The sequence below is a fragment of the Passer montanus genome, unplaced genomic scaffold (assembly GCF_014805655.1).
Source record: "Passer montanus isolate IOZ18808 unplaced genomic scaffold, ASM1480565v1 scaffold58, whole genome shotgun sequence".
NCBI classification, from domain to species: Eukaryota; Metazoa; Chordata; class Aves; order Passeriformes; family Passeridae; genus Passer; species Passer montanus.
Window position 1 is genome coordinate 4,961,222 of NW_024370816.1, and position 23,296 is coordinate 4,984,517.

Sequence of the window (23,296 nt, forward strand, 5' to 3'; positions counted from 1 at the left end):
AAGAGACAGACCACTAGATCATCAGTGGTGGCCAGGGCAGCTCAGCCCCTCAGTGCATCACAGCAGGGGACCAGTAAGATAATGGAGAAAATGAGGCTTCTGGCTTGCTTTGTGCCAAGGAGTGGCTTGCTGTCCTATAATTGTGGCTACTGCTTTCCCAGACACTTAACTTTGTTAATACAATGGGAATGCCACCTACGTGCCCCTCGCTGGTATCCTTCAGTTTGCTGCACTTTGAGGAGGTCTCGGCTGAGTCATTTAAGCCTTTTCTCCTTCCCTTTATCTTTGTTTTTTTAGGACCACATTTTTCAAAGAAGTGAGTTCCAGTTTAGGCGCCGAGTTTGTGCAAAACCCCAATGTAAAAATGGTCTTTGGAAAGAGCTTGACGTCAACATTGAAGTGAAACTCAGTCTCGTCTTTTGGTGTGTCTGGAGAAGAACTGGCATCTTTGAGAGGTGTCACGTTAAGAGTGCCAGTTATGTTGTGAGCAGCAGCTGAGGTTTGAGCATGTCAGACTCTCCCACTGACTCACTGTGAGCTCCAAAAGCCCAGGTAGAAAATACTTTTTTGGGTGTTAATCCAAATAGACTCATGGAATAGTTTGGGTTGGAAGGGACCCAAAAGCCCATCTAGTTCCATGGGCTGCCATGGGCAAGGACACCACCCACCATCCCAGGTTGCTCCAAGCCCTGTCCAGCCTGGCCTTGGACACTTCCAGGGATCCAGGGGCAGCCACAGCTTCTCTGGGCACCCTGTGCCAGGGCCTCCCCACCCTCTCGGGGAACAATTCTTTCTTAATATAGACCTGACCTGTCCTCCTTCAGCTTATGGCCACTCCCTGATTAGCAGGAAACAATGCAGCAAATAATACAATACAATTCAGAAAGAAATTTTCAAATTTCGGTATATTTCAAAACACTTCAATTTCAAGTCTGTTAAAGCAAAACAGAAAACATGTGAATGAATGGAAGGGTATTCTAAGGTCTTCTTTAATCATCACAAAGGACGAAAGTGATAGAATTAATAATGACTTAAAATTCCACTTTTTAGAAGGAAGTGTAAAATGGACCAGAGGGGACTGAGTGATCCAGCACCACCTTGGTGGACCTGGCCGAGGTTCACAGGGCACAGTCACCTCTGTTTCAACACCCGCCCTTTCAAAACCAAGAGTCTGTAAGTGAAAGTGTCACACGTGCAAATGTTCACGAAGTACTTGAAGAACATGAAAGTGTTTTGTGGTCACACCTGCTGAACCAAACACCTTGAGAGAGGCTTATTCCCACAGCAACATCCACCGCCGCCGCGACAGCGACGGCTTTTCAACGCGAGGAAGATTTTAATGCAGACTCCATTCATTTGATTACTATTTTCTGCCACATCAGTCGCTCTCTCCGGCTCCGGCCAAGCGCTCCCCACGGCAGCGCCCGGGGCTCCTCCTCGGCCCGGTCACCGCAGCGCCCGGGGTGACGGAGCCGCCGCTGTCCCCTCTCACCCCTTGTCCCCGCACACCCCTGTCCCCCTGTCAGCTACTGTCCCCCACGGCCCCGGCCAGCGCCTGGATCCTCCTTAAGAGGCGGTGGCGGCGCGGGCCCCTCCCCGCGGGGAGCGCGGAGCGGCCGCGGCGGGAGCGGAGCGGAGCGGAGCGGGACGCGCCCGGCGGAGCCCGGCAGCCCAGCCGTAAGCGCGGGGTGGGAGCGGGGTCACCGGGGCCGGGAGCGGGGCCGGAGCGGAGCCGCCCCCGCGGCGGGGCAGGACGGTGCAGCCGGGCCGGCGGAGCCCCCGCGGGGAGCGGTCCCTGCGCGGACAGCCCCGGCCCGCTCCGCTCCGCTCCGCTCCGCGGCGGGGGCTGCGAGAGGTACGGGGGAGGCAGCGCGGGGAGCGGGGTGGCAGCGGGACCGCGGGGTCCCTGCACACGTCCGCAGCTCCGTGCCCGGCCCCTGGCCCTCGGCTGGCACGGGTGCGGCAGGCGGCCGTGCGAGCCGTGGGGAAGTGCGGCAGGGCGGCTGCAGAGGGGACATTTCGCAAAGTGCCTGCTTCTCTTGGGTCTGATGTGAGAAATGCCTGTAAGAGTTCCTGGTCACGGCCTTGAGCAGGTTGCTGTTTGCTGGCATCGGTGTGAGCACAGACCAAAATGGTTTGGGTTGGAAAAGACCCTGAAGCCCATCCAGTCCCATCCACAGCCATGGGCAGAGACACCTTGCAGTAGCCCAGGCTGCTCCAAGCCCGGTCCAGCCTGGTTTTCTTGGGGTTCCCTGTGCCTCTTTGGGACTCCCACACTCACAGGTGCAGGGCGATTTGCTCTGCCCGGCTTCTGACCAGCTGCTGCCCCAGTTCCTGTGCTCCCCCAGCAGCTCAGGGCTTTGCACTGGGGTTTGTCCCCTTCCCCGGGGAGCTGGGGCTGCTGGGGCTGGGTCACCCCTGCCCAGAGCTTGACCTTGTGCGTTCACTTTGGGGAAAATCCCTTCGGCCGCCTGAACTGCTGAGTGCGGAATTTCCCATGTGGATGACGGGGTGCAGACTCCAGGTTACAGCTCCAGCCCCAAGGGAGGAGCAGTGGTGTGGGTAGGACCTGTAACTGCAGTGGATGTTCCTGGCAGAAGATGCTGTTCTGCACCTCAGTAGGGTGAGATGCACGTGAAGCTGTTGATGCATGGGATCAGCTGCTTTGTGGTTATTACCAAGAGTTGTTCAGCCTGCTGAGGATTCCAGACAGAAAGCATGAATCTAAAACTGATGTGCTTATTTTATTTTCTTTTTGTTAGTGAGAGGTTTTCAATATACGGTATAGAGATAGATGCTTATCTAGCACTGTCTCTCCAAATCTTCATGTTTGCCCTGTCCACCTTTCTGCACTCTCTTGTTCCCTTATGGCAAGGATCCTTAAAAAAAAAAAGAAAAAAAAAGAAACTCAAATATTGATTACTGCTTGAATCACATAAATTAATCTCTTTGTGCATGGCCAGTCAATCTGCACTGGAAAAAACACCAGTTTGACTTTTGGCACCAAGTGCTGTTTATGACTTGTTTCTCTTAAAAAGATTACAAAAAAAGCCAAAAAAAAAAAAAAAAGAAAAAAGAAAAGTTATCCACTGCTGCTGCATCACTAGGGTTGCATATTTGATTTCATCTTAACTTGGATATGTCCCACCGAACATGGTTATCATGATTATAATTTTCATGGCACTTTGAATAGGTTGCTTCTGCCAGTTGGCCTAAACCAGCTAGAATGGGAAATATTTCAGGCTTCACCATAGTTTTTCCCTTCAGTTCATGAATTTTCATCCTACAAAGGGGAAAAATCACGAGCATGGGGTGAGCACTGAGTATTTCCCTCAGAGATATTCCTGCAAAGCCATTGAGCAAACTTCACTGACACTTTGGGTAACCTCAGTTTTTCTGACAATGCCTAGAGCTGAACCCAGCGCGATGCAGAAATGACCTTTGGGTGCACAGTGCTGCAGGAACAATGGGAATGGCTCTGTTGGAGTGTCTGAATTGGTGAGCAATATCCAGGGATGTGGCAACCTTGGTGACTTCCATGTAGTTGGAGCAGGACAATGTTGCCAGTGGAACTGGCGATTTGGGAACTGTGAATTCAAATCACGTGAAGTTAATTGAATGGCTTGGGATGGAAAATACCAGGGAGAGCAACAAATAGCATCCAGAGAAGGAGGTGTCTCCCCCTTGGTCCCAGAAGTTCAAGTATATGAAAACTAACTACAAAATACAAGAAAATACTTAATTTTCCATGGAAAATTTGTAGCTCAAGAGGTAAAACCTCAGAGTATGGTATGGCCTGTGGTGGATGTGGAGTTGAGAGATTAAATTCCAGTTTACTTTTTACCTGACACATAACACTGCTGTGGAGAAGAGTCTCCCTATCCTTCAGGGCACATATCTCCGTATCTGAGGAAGGGGAGTGGCCTTGAGGGAGCAAAACTGAATTCTTAACTAATTGTTTAGTTGACACTGATGGGCAACTATGTATCAAAAATATTGGTGCCTTACAGTCTGGACATGATTTAAACCATAAAAGCAGGTCCTTCCCTCCAGCTCTGGTTCAGCTAGGGATTCAGCTTCTAGTTAAAGCCTGGGGCCACTCATGGGGCACAGTTTTAAACTGAGTTTGCCACTGGTCTGGTTTTATTTAATTTGTGTCTTTCCAAACAGAAGCTCCATATAATTTGTGGAAGAATTTGTCTTTGATTTGGTGGGCAGGGGCAGCAGGATCTTGCTGTGAGGTGATGAACTCTTGTCTGGGTTTGCTGGGGCACTGATATAACTCTGTATTTCTCAGTAGTATGAAAAACAAATCCCAGAACCTGCCCTGGTAATGGAAATAACCTCATCACTGCCCTAGGTTATAATAACGTGATGTAGTAACAGAATACTTGCAAAAGAATTCTTCCTTTTTTAAAAAGAAGAAAAAAAAGCAGCCCCTCATCACCTTGGTATTCAGACTTTCCTGAGGATTTTAATTTACTGTTTACCTCAGAGAGATGACCGAAATTTTCTGGCTGTACCAATTTCCAGAAGCCTGTGTGTCAATGTCTGGAGCAGAATTACTCAGCCCATGAGGCAGGGATGGGAGATGGGCTCTAGGACAGGGGAAAGTGGTCCCCAAAGCAAATTGACCAAACTAAGCACCAAAAGCTTCCAATATTTTTTTTAATAGATTTTGGGAAAACAAAAGGACCTAGTGAACATTTCAACTTTACTCTAATTTTTTGAAATGAAAAATATTGTGGTGATATTGCAAGCGAGAATTCATGGACTTTTTAAAGAAATATCTATTAGTTCTCCCATTTGAACACTTGTGGAAGTGTCCAGGGCCAGGCTGGATGGGGCTTGGAGCAGCCTGGGCTGGGGGAAGGTGTCCCTGCCCATGGCAGGGGTGGCACTGGATGGGCTTTGAGGTCCCTTCCAACCCAAATCACTCTGGGCTTCTGTGGTATTATAATTATATAAAATTATATAAATATAGATAAAAATATAATAATTATATAAAAAATTAGCCATCAGTGGTGAGGGGAACATATCAGCCACATATTGATAGAGGTACAGATTTGACTCATTTTCTCATGGGCTCTCATTTGGGGCTGTCAGCAGTGGTGCTTCCTCAGCCTGTGCTGGTCTTGTCTCAGCTGGCAGCGGTGCCAGGGGACACAGACGCTGCAGCTTTTCTCCTGGGTGTTTTCCTTTCCCAGAGAGTGGGCTGTGGGGATGACACTTCTGTCTCAGCCTACGCTTTTTCTGCGTGCTAGTGATTCCAAGACTCTCAGCACACACAGGGAAGAATGTTTTTGGGATCTGGACTGACAGTGTAGGAGTCAGTGTGGGAGTGTCCCAGACTCTTTAAGTGATCCCTGGAGGAAAAGCAGGTGCTTCCTTGATAAAGTCCATGTGATTCCAAACAGATCTCCCTGAGAGCACAGAGATGATGCTCTGGGAGTGCCCTTGCTCTGTGCAAGGGCACAGTCTCTGGCTGGTGTTGGAGCTGGCTGAGAGGTGCCTGTGGTGTCTCTGAGCACTGGGCTGCTGTCCAGGCTGCGCAGCTCTGCTGGCAAGCCCTTTTTAATTGTGATGTTTAATCTCCTTCCAGATGAGTGGTAGCACTGGTGACTTGGAGAGAAATATTCAGAGCTGCTTTTTCTCCTGATAACAACATTACTTCAGCTTAGGATGCTGAAAATATACTTTTAAAAATACAGCTAAGCCTGCAAGCAAAAATCTTTTTCTTTCCTTCTTTCCACCTTCCCTAAATATGCAACTTTAGGAAGGGGACACAAAATACAGGGTCAAAAGCTTCCACATACACAAGTTCTGAAGTATTTGAGATGTATCAGTCACATCTGTGTTTTTTTGTGGTTATCTGATAATAAAGCTGTTGAACTGACTAATTTTTGATATTCATCTGGTATTTTCCTTAGAATGATTTCAGCATAAATCAGTAAGACTCTAATTTCTTTTCCTGTTAGTATTAGCAGTGCTCATATCCTTTGCCAAGATGGGTAGGAATGTGCACTTTTATAATAAATTATCTTTTCTATTTACTGAGTTTATAAAGGTCCTTATTTATGCACACACAGAGATCTTATAATATAAGATCTGTACAAATATGTATTTCTTGCAGCAAGCAGTCCCAGCCCCCAAGGGATTGCATTTTATTAAACATGCATGGAGGACAGGACTGATAAGTGGAGTATTGGGATAGGTGGAGCTGATGGAGTAAGAATTGGATGCACGTGTCCAGGCTGTCTCATCCCATCTGCTCCATGGCCTTGGCCAGACCATGAAATAGAAAGATTTAGCCTTTCAGGCTCAGTGTGAAGTTACTTTTGATTTGGTGGTGCTTCCCCACCCCTCCCACATGTCTGTTTCTCAAGGGTAGAGATTATAAATAGGATTTAATTACTAAACTGCGTTTCTCGTGCATTTAACTTACTGCACTGTCAAGTGGATGCTAAAAACAAATTCCCCCAAGCAGAGGTTTCATTCTGTCCCATCTCAGGGGAAAGCAAACAGCGCCTGTGGTTGACTGTGCTGAATGGGGAGCACCTCTGGCTGTAGCATGCACCAGCATTTTGCATGCTCCATCCCAAAAATTGCACCTTTGGACCTCACATGCAAAACTGGAGCTCTATGCAAAGCCAGCAGCTGCTGCCTGATCTGGCAGTACTGGAAGGAACAACGTAAAACTACCTTTTGGGGAGAAGGTGGTTGTGGAATGTGAGTAAATGGAAATTTTCTGGTTGATCCTCTTCTGTTTTTCAAAACTAGGCTATAATTGAGAATTTTGAAAGACTTTTGGGGCACATCTGTTCTTTAATTTGATCAATATGGGTGTGTGTGGAAGTGAACATTGCAATAGTGGCCATCTCTTGTCCTAGACAATTTCTATAAAATACAGAACTAACTATTCATGTGCTGCTGTTCTGTTTGAATCCTTTTCCTCCTTAATCCAAGCGGAATTGTTCATGAGCTTCTAACCATAGCACTGACTGTAACACCCTTTTATCTCCTGATAAAGGCAGGACTCTAATTTTAATAAACCTGGTGTTTTTGAACTGTTGTATTGTGAAGAAAAAGTTGTTTTCCCTGTGTAACCAAAGCCCCACAGCTGTGACTTAAGGACAATGCTGGTGAAAAACTTAACAAAAGTGGGAACAGAGCTTGTACAGCATCTGAGAGGAGGGTGCTGGGAAGCAGGTCCTGGCTTTCCCTAAATCCAGGGTGTTTTTGTGGGTGTGTGTTTGTTTTAGTGATGATACTCTCAGACTCCCTGCTTTTCCCAGGCACTGTAAGGTCCCTTAGGGAGCTGCTGTGAAGCCTGTGCTGATGGTAATGAACCAGCTCTTTGCTAATGGCAAAGCCTGCCAACCTCTTGCATTTCTCTGGCATTTTCCACATGGAGTAGCACATGTCCACACAGGTTTTTTTGGTGAGTGATTGCATTCAGCTGGGACATGCTTCCAAGTGTTATTTTGCTTTTTATACTTAAATTCCTTTTTCCAAGAATCCTAAATTCATTAACTCAGTGTGCTATTGAGTGAGGTCTTCAAATCCCCTGTGTCCTGGAGAGCGCGGGTTAAATTTTTATAAGGATGTTTTTGATATAGAGAAAACTATACTGGATATTAGGAAGAAATCCTTCCCTGTGAGGGTGGGCAGGCCCTGGCACAGGGTGCCCAGAGAAGCTGTGGCTGCCCCTGGATCCCTGGCAGTGTCCAAGGCCAGGCTGGACGGGGCTTGGAGCAACCTGGGATGGTGGGAGGTGTCCCTGCTCATGGCAGGGGTGGCACTGGATGGGCTTTAAGGTCACTTCAAACCTTCTATCATTCTGTGAAATTAAATGGTTTCTCTCAAGGCATTAAGTCAAATCTGAATCAAAATCACCATCTGAAAGGAATGGTGTGGGCAGGGCAAGGTCTTTCTCCCCCAGCTGAGTGACCTTTCCTGACTACTCAGTGGCTGTTCTCATTTAAGTGCTGTTTTTGGGGTTAAACTCTCCCCCAAAGAGTTTTTAAACTGATGTAGCTCTCTTCTGACAACTTTGTGCTTTGACAAATGGACATTTTCTTCATAGAAAGTCTTCTTGAAAAGTGGTCAGGCACCTGCACTCTGTACTCTATGCCCTGTGACGTGTCAGTCATTTCCCTTTCACCACAGAGCCAACACATCCATGGGTGTTTCTTATGCTGAGAGAGAGTTTGAGTTGGCAAGGGAGGGATTAAGTCCTTGGTGTCTTAAGAAATAGTTAAATTAGAAGCTTAGATAGTTTGGTAAGAGAGTAGTCATAGTTCATTTGAGTTTCCTGAACCAATCCCCTGTGCCTCAGACAGGAGCATGAAAGTCCCCCTTGTGTCCCAGATTTTGCAAAGCTCTTTTAACAAAGGGATATGTAAATTTGGGGTTTCTTCCTCCCTTTGATTGCTGGCCTTTTACTTTTGAAGTCATTGTTTGTAGCTCCTTAGTGACTGAGAGTTATTGTATCACACTCCTGAAATCCATGTTTAAGTTGCCGTGTTTTTATGGGTTTTTTTACTTCTGTGGGGGTTTTTCTGCTTTGTGTAACCACTGATGAAATGAACCTCCTGGTACTGGTGGAATAAAATTCAGTAAAGAGAAATTTACTCTTTTTTTTTTTTTTTTGCTTCTGTTAGAGAAAATTTTCCAAGAATTATGTGAAGATGTTCTTTTCAGTCTTAATCCATCTCCAAAGCCTTAGTTGGGAATGTTGGGCATTTGTTTGTAGTGGCTTCAGTCCTTTCCTACATCCTCTCAGGGCTTGACTGTGTGTCTGTGTGGATAACAGTTTTCTAAAAATGAAGTGGCACCTGATTCAAAGCTTTCCTCCTAAATCAGCTGGGGTGGCACTGCAGCTCGTGCCAAAGCTTGGTGTTTTCCCTGTTGGCACTCTGAATCCATCTGGAATGGTGGGGCAGGAAACAGAAGCCCTTGGAAAAAAGCAGGAGCAGGGCCTGTTGGCAGGGCAGGGCTGGCAGACCCAGGGAACAGAGATCTTGGGGAAGTTGTGAGACCACGGCACGGGAAGAGGAAGGAGCTCGGGCAGGGGCAGTGAGGCACCACTCCCAGTGTGGTCTCCCAGCAGGAAGGTGCCACTGCCTGCCTTCTCCAACAGACAGGAGAGTGGAGGAGAGCCCTGCCAAGTCTGGTGCAGAAAATCAAACCCTGTGCAAATGCTTTGCCAAGGTGAGGTTGCCTTCAAACACAAGCTGGAGCTCAGGAGCTGCTTGCTCCCAAGAGGCTGGGGCTGCTCCATCCCTGGAGATATCCAAGACCAGCATGGACAGGGCTTGGAGCAACCAGGGATAGTGAGTGGCATCCCTGTGGGTGGAACGAGGTGGTCTTCAAGGCTCGTTCCAGCCCAGACCAGTCTGGGATTCTGGCTAGCAGCTCAGATCCAGGGCTGAAGGTCTGCTTGGCCAGATACTTGGCTGCTGGAGCCAGGTAGGGTTTGCTCCAGGTCTGGCTTTGCTCAACAGCCAAGGGTTGGATACAAGACAAAGATCACTGTTATGGAAGTACTTAATTTCTCCTCTCAAAAATGTAATATATGTGCTGGGCATGTCTATGTTTGTCTTTGTGTCTGTGTGTAAAACATATATTTATGTTACTTACTCAGACTCCAGCTTGTCAATAGCTATGAAATATTTCCATATAAATTTTACTCTCAGCATTTAAAGAGGTTGAAAAATGTCAGCGTCAGAAGTTTGTTCATCACTACTTTTACTAGAAAGTCCAGACACATTTCCTTGAGTCACTCCAATTTTGTCATGCTTTAAGTGCTATGACCATAGAGACCAAAGGAGGTGCTGCACAATTGTCCCCTTGGCTGCAGACGGTGGCCAGAGCTCGTGTTTGGAGTGAGGAGCCCAAACCCTCATGATTTCAATAGAATCATTCAAAGGCATTGGCTCAGAAATACTTAGAAGTTGGCTGAGCTTGGTGCTGTCCCCAAGGAACAGGGATGGGTTTGGAATGAGATTTTTGGAGGCTGATTCTAGAGCTCTAAATCATGCAGCAACAGTTCTTGCCACGGTGCCAGTGAGGCTTCTGGAAGGGGGATCCTGAGGTTTTGGCAGGCAGCAGCTCTTGACCACAGTGCAGCAGAGCAAGTGGAAATTTTTCCAGTGCTCCAGGTAGGAAAGAAAGGCAGGGAGGTTTTTTTCCTTCCTTTGCCCCCTTCACATGAGCTTTAAAGGAATATAGTCAACAAAAACCTCTGCCCAGTCAGGTGTTGCAGTTGAGATGTCTATCTTTAATTTTAGGAGTTCTTGCATAAGTGTTTGCATTCCTGGCAAGACTTTGGAAGCTGCCACTGGCAGTGAGTTTTTCCATTTCAGAGAGCCTGGCTCTGCATACTTGGGGAACCTGATAGCCTGAAATTCAAAAGTGAGCCTTAAGCTGGGCTTCCAAAAATGAAAATATTCTTTAAAAATAACTGTCAAACATCCCTGGAAGTGTCCAAGGCCAGGTTGGACATGGCTTGGGCAGCCCTGGGCTAGTTGGAGGTGTCGTTGCCTGTGGCAAGGGGTGGCACTGGATGGGCTTTAGGGTCCCTTCCAACCCACATCATTCCAGGATTATATGATGGAAAGTTTATTTGTGAAATAATGTCCCAAATTCCTACTGTATAGGAATGTTGGGCATTTCCCCATCTTGCTTTCCTAATTGCACTGTGCTTATAGTAAATTACTTGCAGAAGTGGGCTTGAGTAGTGCATTCTGATTGGTTTAGGTCTACATCCTAATAACTGTTTTTCGTGGAATTTCCATCAGATTTTTCATGTTCCTCTTTGTTTCTTGGCTTTCTTGCTGGAAAACAAGTGAGCTGCTTCCCACATAAGCCTGACCCACGCGGTGGGGATTACTGGTCAGCTGCCTGAGGTTTTTTGACCAATTTTGAGACTCTGCCATCTGAACTCTCTGTCTTGTGGCTTTGATTTCTGTAGCAAAGGATAGTTAGTGATTGTTGCCATTTTTAAAGAGTATTCTTGGCATCTCTCAGCTGAGTTTGTTGTTCTTTCTCAAGGCTGCTTTTTTATTTCCGGTGCAATTTCAGTTGAAGTAAAATATGATGTTGAAGAACAGTTATTTAAAGGTATTAACTCAAGGAGCTCTTTCATTCCTTGAATAAATGAACTCCTTACTTTGAATTTACTCAGTTCCACTTGGAAATCCTTCTGTGCGCTCGCCATACAGCGAATTCACATATGGGGACCTGGGTTTTTCTCATAACCTCACAGGCTGTTGCAGTGAGTGGTTCTTGTTAAGTCCCCTTTGCGTAAGCAGGATAATTGTAACATAAACCATTGTGCCCTGAATCAGTTGCCTCTTCCTCAGACGTGCAGATGCTGTCTGTGGGGAAACTACAGCACTTGGCTGGGTTTTCAGTCCGGGGAACTTCCATGGCCAGTGTGACACAGGTGTGGGTATTCAGGCAGAGATGCTTCCAATCTCTTGAATATTCCTGTTGTGGAGGGCATTCCTTGTGGAATATAAGATAAGGAGGATGTTTTGAATCCAGCCTAATTCAAGTTTATTAAAGGATCATGTCTGATGCCCTTGACTCACCAAGCCTTGCCTCCTGTATCATGGAGTGTATCTGTGGCCTGATAATTTTGCAACTTCTGTCTTCCTCACTTTTGGCCTCTAAAGTAGCCTTCAGTACTAGAAAAGGATAAACTTTACACTGGTGGTGATTGTTGGGACTTTTCCAGAGTTTCAGCTCTGCTAGAGTGTTTACAGCCCTCCCCCCACTGTTGCTGTGTCACCTATACTTTCAGTAATTGCTTACAGGACGATAAGTCATCTTTAAAAAAAGATTCACTATCTTTTCATCTATTACCTCCCCTATAGCAGGAAGTCAGATCTTAAAATCTCCTGTCTAGCTATGCTGCGTCAACTTCCTTGACAAGCTTCACCTCACAGTGTCCTCCAAAAATGTGGCACAAGGGTTGAGCGTTTTGCCCTTCTGCTCAGAATTCTTCCTCCCACCCATACTTCCTTGGCAAGGCATGAGGAGAGCAGTCATAGAACTACAGAATCATTGGGATTGGAAAAGGCCTGTGACTGATCCCCACCTTGTCACCAGCCCAGAGCACTTCCTTGGACACCTCCAGGGATGGGGACTCCACTATGGGCAGTCCCTTCCAATGTCTCACAACCTTTTCCATGAAGAAGTTCCTTCTGATGTCCAGCCTCACAGTTTGAGGCCGTTCCCTCTCCTCCTGTTCCCTGGGAGCAGAGCCCGACCCTCCCGGCTGTCCCCTCCTGTCAGGAGCTGTGCAGAGCCACAAGGTCCCCCTGAGCCTCCTTTTCTCCAGGCTGAGCCCCTTTCCCAGCTCCCTCAGCCCCTCCTGGTGCTCCAGACCCTTCCCCAGCTCTGTTCCCTTCCCTGGACACGCTCCAGCCCCTCAAGGTCTCTCTGGCCAGAGGGCCCAGAGCTGGGCACAGCACTCGAGGTGCCTCAGCAGGGCCAGCACAGGGCAGAGCCACTGCCCTGGGCCTGTGCCCACACCAGGGCTGGCACAGCCCAGGGGCCATTGGCCTCTGCCCACCTGGGCACACCTGGGCTCATTTTTAAGTTCTGTCCCCAACACGCCCAGGGCCTGTTCCAGCTTTTCAGGCACTCTTCCCCTCAGCCTGGAGCTGCAGGGGATTGGGGTGACCCAAGGCCAGCGCCCAACACTTGTCCTTGTTGACCTTCATCCCTTTGGCCTTGGCCCATTGGTCTACTTGGCATGTCAGCAGAGCATCTACTTTTCCATTTGTGGTGGAAGTGGAGTGATGGGGGCTCTACACGGAGTCAGAAGTAATCCTTCCTCCTTGTGTGGGAAGCCCTAAATTAAGAAATAACATTACAGTGATTTTCCAGGATGCTAGACAAAGTCATGTAGAAACAGAGTATTTGTTATTTCTGTTATACAATCACAGGATCAATCTAACCAAATAAAATGCTGTAATCTCATTTGATAAAAATGGAGGGTGACATTCATACAAAAAGTCTGAGTCATTACTTAGGTTATTCTCTACCCCCTACTCCTCTCCTAATAGATTGAAAGGTAATGACTGTACTGGTGAGTTACACTTATTATATTTAAAGTTGTTCATGTATTTGGTTTTTTAAGAAGAATTGGACAGCTTGATATAAACAACCTCCCTCTAATGATTTTTCTTACGCTTGTGAGGATGTATTCTGGCATATATAATATTTATATTATGCTGTGTTTACTCATTTTCAGGGCTATTCCACTTGGTGAGACTAACTCCAGAGAAAGCTTGTGCTCAGCATGGGAAAAATCTCATTATTCTTCTTATCTTTTGACATATCCTGTACAAATGAATTATCTGTAGGAATGTACTGAGAATGAAAATGTTCCAGTAATAATCTCTATCCATGTATGCGTGTGTGTAGCTTCTTTTTGTGAGTTACTGTGTTATAGTTAGTCTTCCAAGACACTAATCCCTTCTCCACTTCAGTCTGTCACCTCAAGTGAGTATGAGCTGAGATCACAGAAGAGTGTTGACTCAAGGAATGATCCAGCTATCCACTGATAGCTTGGTACTGATGGTGTCTGAAACCGTGCCTAGCAATGAAACACCCTTGTCTTGGCAGAGGTAGAGCTCACTTTTGGATGAAAGTGAGATTTAGGCACTTAGGGAAGGGCCAGCTCTCCGTGATAAGGTAGGGATTTTTGGCACTGGGAGAGAGGGAAAGCCTAGCTCTCCATGAGAGGGCCAAGCTAAACTGTGGCCTGTTTGCTGTGTAATTTGCAAACTTGGACATTGACCAATAAAACAGTGAGAATCATGGGGTCATGGAATGATTTGGGTTAGAAGGGACCTTAATGCCCATCCAGTGCCACCTTCTGCCATGTGCAGGGATACTTTCCCAGGTTGCTCCAAGCCCTGTCCAGCCTGGCCTTGGACACTTCCAGGGATCGAGGGGCAGCCACGGCTTTGTAGGCACCCTGTACCAGGGCCCCACCACCCTTAGAGGGATGAATATCTTTTGTATGTTGAACCTAAATTTCCCCTCAGTCAGTTTGAAGCCATTCCCCCTTGTCGTGTCACAATTCCTGATACAGAGTCCCCCTCTGGCTTCCTTGTAGGCCCCTTCACATCCTGAAAGGCTGCGGGAAGGTCTCCACACAACCCTGTGTTCTCCAGTTAACTTCATCTCTTCTATGATTACCTATAATATACAGTTAAACAGTTAATGTTGGTGGGGGTTCCTCCTCAGTGCAGGGCCAGGAGTCAGACTGGATGATCCTTAGGGGTTCCTTCCCACTCAGGACATTCTGTGATTCCATGAAGACTTTCCCATTGGGCCGTGTGGGATGGACAGCATGTAGGGGAGAGAGTGTTAAGCAAGATAATTTTGGGATTACAGCTCTATTTGCTGCACATGTTTGCAGTAAACATTCTTCAGGACTTTCTTCATGGCTCTTGATGAGTGTAATCAGGATTTCCTGGTTGTGCTGTATTTGGCTCCTCTGCCACACTACAATTTTTAGATCTAGAAATCTCTTCGTGTGCTTTACCCAAACTCTGTGGGTAATGCAGTGCGAGCTTCCAGAGGGTGTGGTGTAAATAACTGATTTGAATTAAATCCACTGTAAGGGATTAAGTATTCAAGTCACTTAAATGTCTGCTTTCTCTTGAGATGTCCTGCTGGCTCTGGGGAGAGCATGGATAGCTGTCCCTCTGCCAGCTCTGGGCACCTGAAATGGCACTGGGGCCTGTGCTTGGGTACCTGCCTGTGTTTGTCACATCCTGAGAGACTCTGATTAACACAGCCAGCCAGGAGCTGCCATTTGGAGTACCGTGGCATGGGCAGGGCTGGGATGGGCAGTGCTGGTGGTCAGAGCCGTGTGGGACCCCGGGATGCCAGGTTTTGTCTCCTTGCTCCCTGGCCCTGCTGTCCCGCTGAGAGCCCTGCCGTGGCCGGCGCTCCGCGCGGGCGTTGGGATGCAGTTGTTGATGACGTGCTTGCATTTTTGTCCATCTGCACGATCCTTGCCTCATCCAGCATGGAGGGCAGATGGCGCTTGGGGACTCGTCCTGGCCCCGCAGCCAAAGAGGCTGTTTGTTGTCTGCAGCATCACCAACGCGCTTCCTGCAGATGTTGAAACAAATGAGGCGGGGGGTTGTAGGGAGAGAGAGCATGATCTCATGTCTGAACCAGTTGAGGGATCATGTGGGGAACTGGAACTCTGCCTTTAGGATGCAGGACATTAACTCGAACCAGGCTTTTCATCCCGGGTCTAACCTGTTCTCATATTTCCCCAGACAGAGCAGTATCCTTGGCTTGGTTTTGTGTATCCTCTCAAAGTGAGTGTGGTAGCTGGCTGTGCACTTAAAGGAAATGAGTATTTTCTGGTTTTACAAATTTCCTCTCCATTATGGTGATTGGGTAGCTCCTGCTGTTCCCTTTCCTGGATTGCCTTCCAAGATGTCAGCAGTTTCTCCAGAAATGATATAGCTTGGCACATTGATTCTCCAATGCTGAAGTCTTTCTTATTCACACTTCCTCAGATAAAAATGAATAAATAAACCCAGGGTGATTCCTAGCCTCAAACTATTGTTAGGGCTGACAGGAAAGGGTGGTCAGGCATGACCAGGGAAGTGATGGAATCGCTGTCTCTGGAAGCCTTCAGAAAATATGTGGGATATGGTTTAGTGATGGACCCGGCAGTGCTGGATTAATGGTTGGACTTGATGATCTTGGAGGGCTTATCCAGCCTTAATGATTCAGTGATTAAAGAAAGGACATTGTAATGTTCTAGTGATCATAATGAAACTAAATTTTTATTGTCATGCCTTCATGTAGTTGCTCAAGAGCAAAGGTTTGGGAGTGATATATACAATCATTTAGGGCTTGTCCTGCTGTTACAAAAGTGACCATTAGGGATCATTGCCTTGGGACCAAACCCCAAATGGTGCTTCAATTCTTTTCACTTTGAAATTTCTGCTGATGGCTCAGGTCTGACATGTGGTCCAGCTGGATCTGAGAACTTATCCTGCCCAGCAGTTCCCAGGGCTTTTTAAGATGCAGAAAGGAATAACCTCTGGTACTTTGATGGTTAAAAACAGTTCTGACTTTGAAGGCCTCTGGTGGCCCCTGATCTTCACCGAAAGCAGTGGCTTATGGAGAAGCTGTGGAAAAGCCATGAAGTCCTGACTTGCAGTTTGCTCCTCCAAGCCTCGGGAACATCTCCAGTCAGCCGGGGTTGACTGGCAGGTTACATACAGCTCCAGCTGGAGTTCCCTTCCTGGATTTACAGAGGGCAGTATTGCTGCTCCTGCAGAGCGTTCACAGTCATAACTAGGATTGTAATGTGTGGAAGCATAAATACTACAATATATTTACTGAATAAATAGAATTCCTCTCTTCTTTTGTTTATCTTCAGAGCTGCTAGAAACACTGGCATGACTGGAATTTAAGGTACTTGATTCCTGCTCTTACCCTGAAGTAGAGGAAGTAAGCACGAGAAATTTCTTCAGCTCAGGCAGGTAAATACCTATATCTATATAGCTTATAGTGAAATTAAGTTCTTGGTAAACAAATTAATTGTGGAAACCTTCCTAAAGAGTAGGAAGTTATTTGCTCTGTAAAATATAGTTTAAAAGGAACAGATTAATTTTAATTATATCTTCTTCTTTATTTATTAGTTAAAGGACCTTTCATATTGAACTCTGCTCTGAAAAAAGGGGAAGCCTTTCCTGTGCGGGATTGAAATAGATACTTGGCAGTTGCCTTGAATAAACTGAGGCAAAAATGTCTATCATAGATCCTTACCAACACATTGTGGTAAGTAGCACTGAATCTTATATATACATATATATATACCATCTTCTCTGATATATGTACACTGTCTTGTATAATGCCTTCCCTGCTGGAAGTTACTCTAAATAAGCACATATCGTTAGAGTTGTTACTATTTCCTTCAAGAAATGGTAGGTGTGTCTAGCTTTCTTCTTTACAGTGCAGTTTTGAGGGGGGAGGTTGTACTCTTCTCCTTTTCATTGGTATGAATGGAAAGATAAGTTTACAATTTGGGATATTTAGATTTTAAACTGGTATGTGTCACTAATGTCTCTTCAAAGAGAATCCTCACAATACATTGTACAAAGTCTGAGTGAGATGATCTGTGGCAGCACACTGTGCCCCTGCTCCCTTCCTCCTGCTTGATTCCAGTGCTCCTGCTGCATCCTTGTCGCAGCTGTCACATCCTTGGGAGGCAGTGAGCCAGTGGCTCCTGCTGAATGAGAAAAGAACCCATTCAATACAAAAATAGACAAAAATTTCTTAGGGAGAAATCCTTCCCTGTGAGAGTGGGAAGGCCCTGGCACAGGGTGCCCAGAGCAGCAGTGGCTGCCCCTGGATCCCTGGAAGTGTCCCAGGCCAGGTGGACAGGGCTTGGAGCAAGCTGGGCTAGAGGAAGGTGTCCCTGCCTGTGTCACTGGATGGGCTTTTGGGTCCCTCCCAACCCAAACCACTCTGGGATTCCAAGGGTCCCTCACGGCCCAAACCATTCTGGGATTCCATGGAAAGGTTAGAAATTCCCTTCTGTGGTGTTGGAGCTGGCCCAAGAGGAGCGTGAGCTCAGCCCATGGATGTGTAGAAGTAGGAGCAAGAGAAGGAGGAGGAAATGGGAGCAGAACTGCCCTCAGTGGCTCAGCAGCCTCTGAAAACACAGCTGTGCTGGAAGTGAGTTTCCAAAGCAAACACTGGGATGGCAGTTCCTGCCCAAGCCAAAATCCAGAGCCACACTGGGTGTGTTCCTATCAGGGGCTTCTCGTAACAGCACCAGGCTGACAGCAACAGTGAGGTGTCCCCAGAGATAGCTACCACACACTTGTCACAGTGTTTTACTTGTACACGGCTAAAAATACTCCCTGTGCTTCCTACAAGTGATCTCTTATCAAGCCTGTGGTTTGTGCCCCATGCGCTCACATCCTCCACACCAGTGTGCAGCCAGCAGATGTCAAAGCGGCTTTTACTCCCTGCCCAGTCCTGTGAACTGCTGGGAGGGAGGACAAACCTCAGGGTGATGTCTGTGTTACAACAATACTGGCTTAATTCCTTTCAGCATCAGTGCCCTCTCCTGGATGGATTGCTTGGAATGATCTGTACCTTTATGGGAGAGGTCTCTGGGGCACTTGGTTATGTATTTTATTAAATCACTTACACAAAAGGACTTTTTGATACCAATAGTCAACAATATGGAGCTGTTCTGCATATATAATACAATAAATAAAAAGCGTGTATAGAAAATGTTGTTACAGCTCCCTGGGAATGCTGAACTGTTGCTGTGGGAATGTTGCTAATTCCAGAATCAACACTGTTTGTGCAAGAGCTGATCCTTTAATTGCTTGGAAAGCGAATGGAAATCTTTGAAGTTTTTTAATTTGAAAACTGAAATCCCATGGAAGGTTTTATTGACATTTTGAGCAGTCATGGGCAGCAGGCTCACATCAATGCAAAAATCTTGGATTTAAATGATACTTGGCATTAAATTACTCAAAAGGATTCTTCATTTTCCAGAAGTCCTTGTGCTGACGGTTGTGTGTTTTCTGAGCTTTTTTCTTTCATAAAAGACTCTGAGGTATAAATTAAGATGTTCAGAAAGCTGCTGCAGGTGCAGACAGAACTGACTATTCCAAAATTGCAAAGAATTAAATTGTGTAATACCTCTTCATTTACTTTGATATGGGGGATAAATATTATAACAATGGAATGAAGCACTTCAAGATAAAACTTGTGTGTGGACACAAAAGTTTGTCTTAACTGTAATACCCTATGAAAAATAGCATGGACTTCATGAAAATCAATTACTTAAGTAAACAAGCAAATATTTTCATTTGTCCAGCTCCATTGTTAGCTCAAGTGTCCTTAACATGAAGGAAGTAAACCCGTTTAATACCTGTGCAGTCTGCCCGATTGCCTGGCACACAGAATGCCCGTGTCCTGGTGGAGCTCTGCTCTGTGACTCAGCATTCTGGAATATGACAAATGTGATTTTGAGCACATGCAAATCCCTGCCTGGCCGGGCATGGCCGGAAGGGCGGCAGGCAAATCCTGCTCGTGTTCCGGGAGATCCTGGGGCTGTTCCCAGCCCCTGGTGGGAAGGGGGTGGTGTTGGTGTGCAGGGACATCTAAATGAGAGCAGAGCAGGTAATTAGGGAAATTTTACTGAGGGCAAGGAAAGCACTTAAAGGTGAGAGAGGAAGAAAGGAGGCAGGAAGAGCTGAGGTGTGAAAACAGGAGATGCTGAACCATGGCTGTGCAGTCATGGAAAATGCTGTGGGTTGAACAGTGAACATTGTCCACCCGAGTTTCCATAACTCAGAAAACCCGTATTCAGACAGGGCATGGTGAAAACTTTTTGGTTTTTCCTCTCTGAATTTATGGAGAAAGAGGAAGTTAAATGAAACACATGTGTAAAGCGGGTCACTTTGGATGGTGTATTTCAGTTTTTTAAATCCACAGAATCCCAGAATGGGTTGAGTTGGATGGGATCTTAAAGCCCATCCCACCTCACTGCCATGGGTAGGGACACCTTGCACTGGAGTTAATTGTGAGCTTTTGAAATTTGTAACCTGTCCTGGATTTTTAAAGGAATGTAGATGTTGCTCGTCTCAGTGTTGCAATGTTTAAGTGATTTATTTACCATCTGTTTTTCAGAAGTACTTGAGGTATTTGTACAGATTTTTATCAAGACTTAAGGTGCACATAAGTCACTTGAGAAAATGCAGCTTAGTCATCTAAACTAGCAATGGCTGGATTTGTAAAGGCATTCAGAGTCAATGCATTTCTCCTTGCATTTTCAGGGGCCTTCGTCAGAACTCCTTCTAAACAACTAATTTAAAAAATGCTCCTGAAATATGGACGTTTAGGCCTTTTGATCTCCTTAGAAACTGGACCCTAAGTGGAAAATTGCCCTAATTTCCGCTTGCATTTAATTTGCATGAAAACTTTTTTTTTTTTGGTGTAAGAAGAGATCTAGACTTTTGAGCTTCCTGTATGTATCTGTGTATTTATTTTATTTTTTACTAAGACGGAGATTGTTTATTTCAGTAGTGGCAAATTTCTTCCAAATATATGACTATGGCCAAATATTAATAACTGTGTATAATTGTAATCCTCAGTGTGTTGTTTTGGGTGAGGCACAGGGAAAGAAGATACTGCTTTTCTGTTTTGCCAGGCCTCTGTGTTTTCACATGCCTTTCAGAGGATCCCAGTCTTAAACCAGACTTAATTTTCCTGGCAGTACAACAGCTGGAATGATGGAGGGTGCTGCTTAAGTTAATAAAAAACAATTTTTGCGAAGTCATTAGTAAAACAGTTATGAACTTGTAATAGAAAGAGTGGTGATATTTGTGCTGCTGTGAGGAGAGCAAACTGGGAAGTGGTGGCTTGGCCTTGCTTTGATGGTAGGCATAAGAATTTAGGCATATGAGTTTAGGCATATGGGAGATGCAAGCAAATTACTTTACAGAGTGCTTGCTGTCAGGGAGTATCATGTAGTATCCCCCTTTTCCAGCCAGAGCTGTGGGACATCAGAATTGCACATGAACTTCATCTATCAGCTGAGAACTAAACCCAGCACACCCATGTCCCATCCTTGTCACTTAATTATAACTCCACTGTTAATGCTCAGTGATCTCTGATTTGTGGTGTCCAGTGAGGACAAGCTCTTTCTTGACAGCTGAGAAAAAGGAGGAGGGTGGTGTGTTTGTACTTTGGGCTGTTTCTCTTAATTACAAGGTTGAATATGACAAAGGAAATGCTTCAGTCTGTATGAAGAAACTGAGGCCAGTTGTGAAACCAACTTCATCAATCTGACATACCTGGGAGATAATATAATGGGAGATAATAAAGCAGCTTTGGACGTTTTCAGACAGCAAACTGGAAACAGGGGGCAGCAAGAGCCCGTGGTTTCTGGAGAGTCACAGCTTGTAAAAGTTCTTGGGCAGGGTAAATGACAGTGCTGGGGTGACTTTACACAGTTGTGTTCCTAGCCCTTCCCAGATACCCACGAAAATCCCCATTTACCCCTCTGTGGAAGAAAACTCTGGACTTCTTTTTGGCCTGTGGCAGAGGCAGAAATTTGTTCAGGGAGAAGTCACATCCTCCTTCCCGTTGATCCATCTTGGAAGCTGCAGTGCAGAGGGTGGTGGATGTCACTCAGTCATGGGGATGTCTCCATGTCAGCCCATGGAGGGCTGTGAAATAGGTGTTGTCCTTAGGAGCTCTGGGTTCCTCTCTGCTGGGTCTGATGCTTTCGATGTGAGCAGCATCCCATTGGGAGTGTTGGCAAGAGTGTGGATTCCCCTTTTCCCGTGGGTGCTGAACCACATGCTGTGCCACTTGCATTGCCACAGTTTCTCCCTGCCTGCTTGTTTGGTCTTGGGTCCAGATAACTCCTGTGGCTGCCAGGGGAAAATTCCAGAGCCAGGCAGACAGTCCTGGCCAGATCCTGCAGCAGCTGGCACGGCGTGGGGGTGATTCCAGCCAGATAAAGGTGATAAACTCAGTGTCTGGGTCAGGCATGGCTGCAGTGGAGTCACCCTGTATGGCTGTGGGTGTTTTCTCCTGGAGCCTTTGCCACAGGGATGTGGCTGCTCCTTGGCACACCTCAGGCTGCTGCAGGAGTTACGTTGCTGTCACTGGAGGTGTTTTTTAGAGACTCCTGACTCAAATACCACTTAAGCACTCACAAGTCACTTTGCTGTCTTTAGAAGATTAGTTTTGGCTTTCCATTTGTTTTTGAAAAAATGATATGTAGCCTATAAGATATTAACTGTTTTCTTTATTCATGTGGGAGGGACCCAGATTGGCTTAGGTCTCTGGGTGTGAGCTGTAGACACAAAATAAGGAGGCTTATAACCAGTTCTGGATGGGAATAAATAAAAAAAAAGGAAGTATCCAGATGAAAACATAGTGGAAAGCACCAGGCAGAGCCTGAATAAGCATGTCTCATAGCAAGGGTACTGTCTATGTTTTTAAATGAATTTCAGCGAATTTCCTGATGGTGGCCTTCTCCCTGGTTGTTTTGGCCCCAGTGAGTGAGTTTATTTTAATGTACTTCAGAAGGTCAGTGGGTGGTTAGGAAAAGATGGAAAATATACAGTTGTGTGAGACCTGATCCTGGCTTTGATACCTCACATTTCCTTCCAATCTCTGTGTCCCTGTAAAGGCAATATTGGCTACCCTACAGTGTGTACTGATGATTCTCAGTGGTACCCAGCAGGTTGGTCAAACTCAGGGCTCTGTAGATAAAACAACAGTACAGCTGAGTTGGTGACCTCTTTTATTAAGGCTTTTGCTTTTTGTTTTTTAATTCCACATCTTTTCCTGCTTCCCTGGTTTGTTGAGGACACACCTGCTCCTAGGCAGGCACCTCCTGCTGTGTGTTTGGGCTTTGTAGGAAATGAGAACCTCCAGAAAGTGCAGGAAAGGTGCTGGTGGCTGTTTTAACAGCTTGCTTTGCACCTTCCTTACATTGTCTTGAAGCTGCTTTCACACTGAACATTGATGTGTACTAGAAGGTACAGCACTAACTCTCACCTCTTGTGTGTGCACTGTGCATTTATCTGCTCCAGAACACAGACTTTGAAGTAATTCCTGTCATTCTTTTTAGCAGGGGAAGGCAATTACCAAGACAAGCTGTAAAATAGCCCATTTTTATTTTTCCCTTGCTGTAGTCAGTGGTTCCTGCCTGACTAAATGCCTCGGAGCAGGTTCTGTGGTGAGAGGGAGTGTTGTTGGTTGAGATTAGTAGGTGTGGCTGCAGGAAAATCCAGCAGCCCCAGTGCAGGTACCTCTTGGTAAAGCTCCAGGCTGCAGTTCAGCTCTAGGATGCTCTATCCAGTATGAGTTTCCCTTACGTTTTGACTGGGTGATTTCTCTCTCTCTGTTTTTGGACAAAATGAAACCTTATTTTGACAGATGGGGTGTTTTTTTGGTTCTGGAGCTTAATCACCTCTCACTCTCTGACTTTCAGGTGGAACACCAGTACTCACACGTATTCACTGTGACAGTAAGGAAAGCCACAAATGTCACCAAAGGAGCCATTGGTGACATGCGTGAGTATCTCTCTTTGTATTTTGCTTTTCCTCTGTGAGCCTGGGCAGGGAGGGGGAGATGGTGACTCATTGTGCATTAAATGGTTGTCAGTGGGCTGGTGGTGGATGTCTGTCTGTCTTGTTAAAGCCAGGGCAGTGTCCCCGTGTCACTGCTCACTCTCACTCAGAGAGCAGAT

General features: G+C 46.2%; 1 protein-coding gene across 2 annotated transcripts in view; it reads left to right on the forward strand.

Annotated features, from left to right (window-relative positions):
* The first annotated feature begins 1,609 nt into the window (after positions 1–1,609).
* PLA2G4A (phospholipase A2 group IVA) overlaps positions 1,610–23,296 on the forward strand; it is a 66,142-nt gene continuing 44,455 nt past the window's right edge. The window contains exons 1-4 of one of the 2 annotated variants that reach the window (XM_039726391.1): positions 1,610–1,677; positions 16,439–16,541; positions 16,701–16,839; positions 23,039–23,120. In XM_039726391.1, the coding sequence (XP_039582325.1) occupies positions 16,807–16,839; positions 23,039–23,120 (115 nt within the window). In that variant the 5' untranslated portion in view covers positions 1,610–1,677; positions 16,439–16,541; positions 16,701–16,806. The remainder of the gene's footprint in view (positions 1,678–16,438; positions 16,542–16,700; positions 16,840–23,038; positions 23,121–23,296) is intronic. The other variant, XM_039726392.1, reaches the window with a different exon arrangement.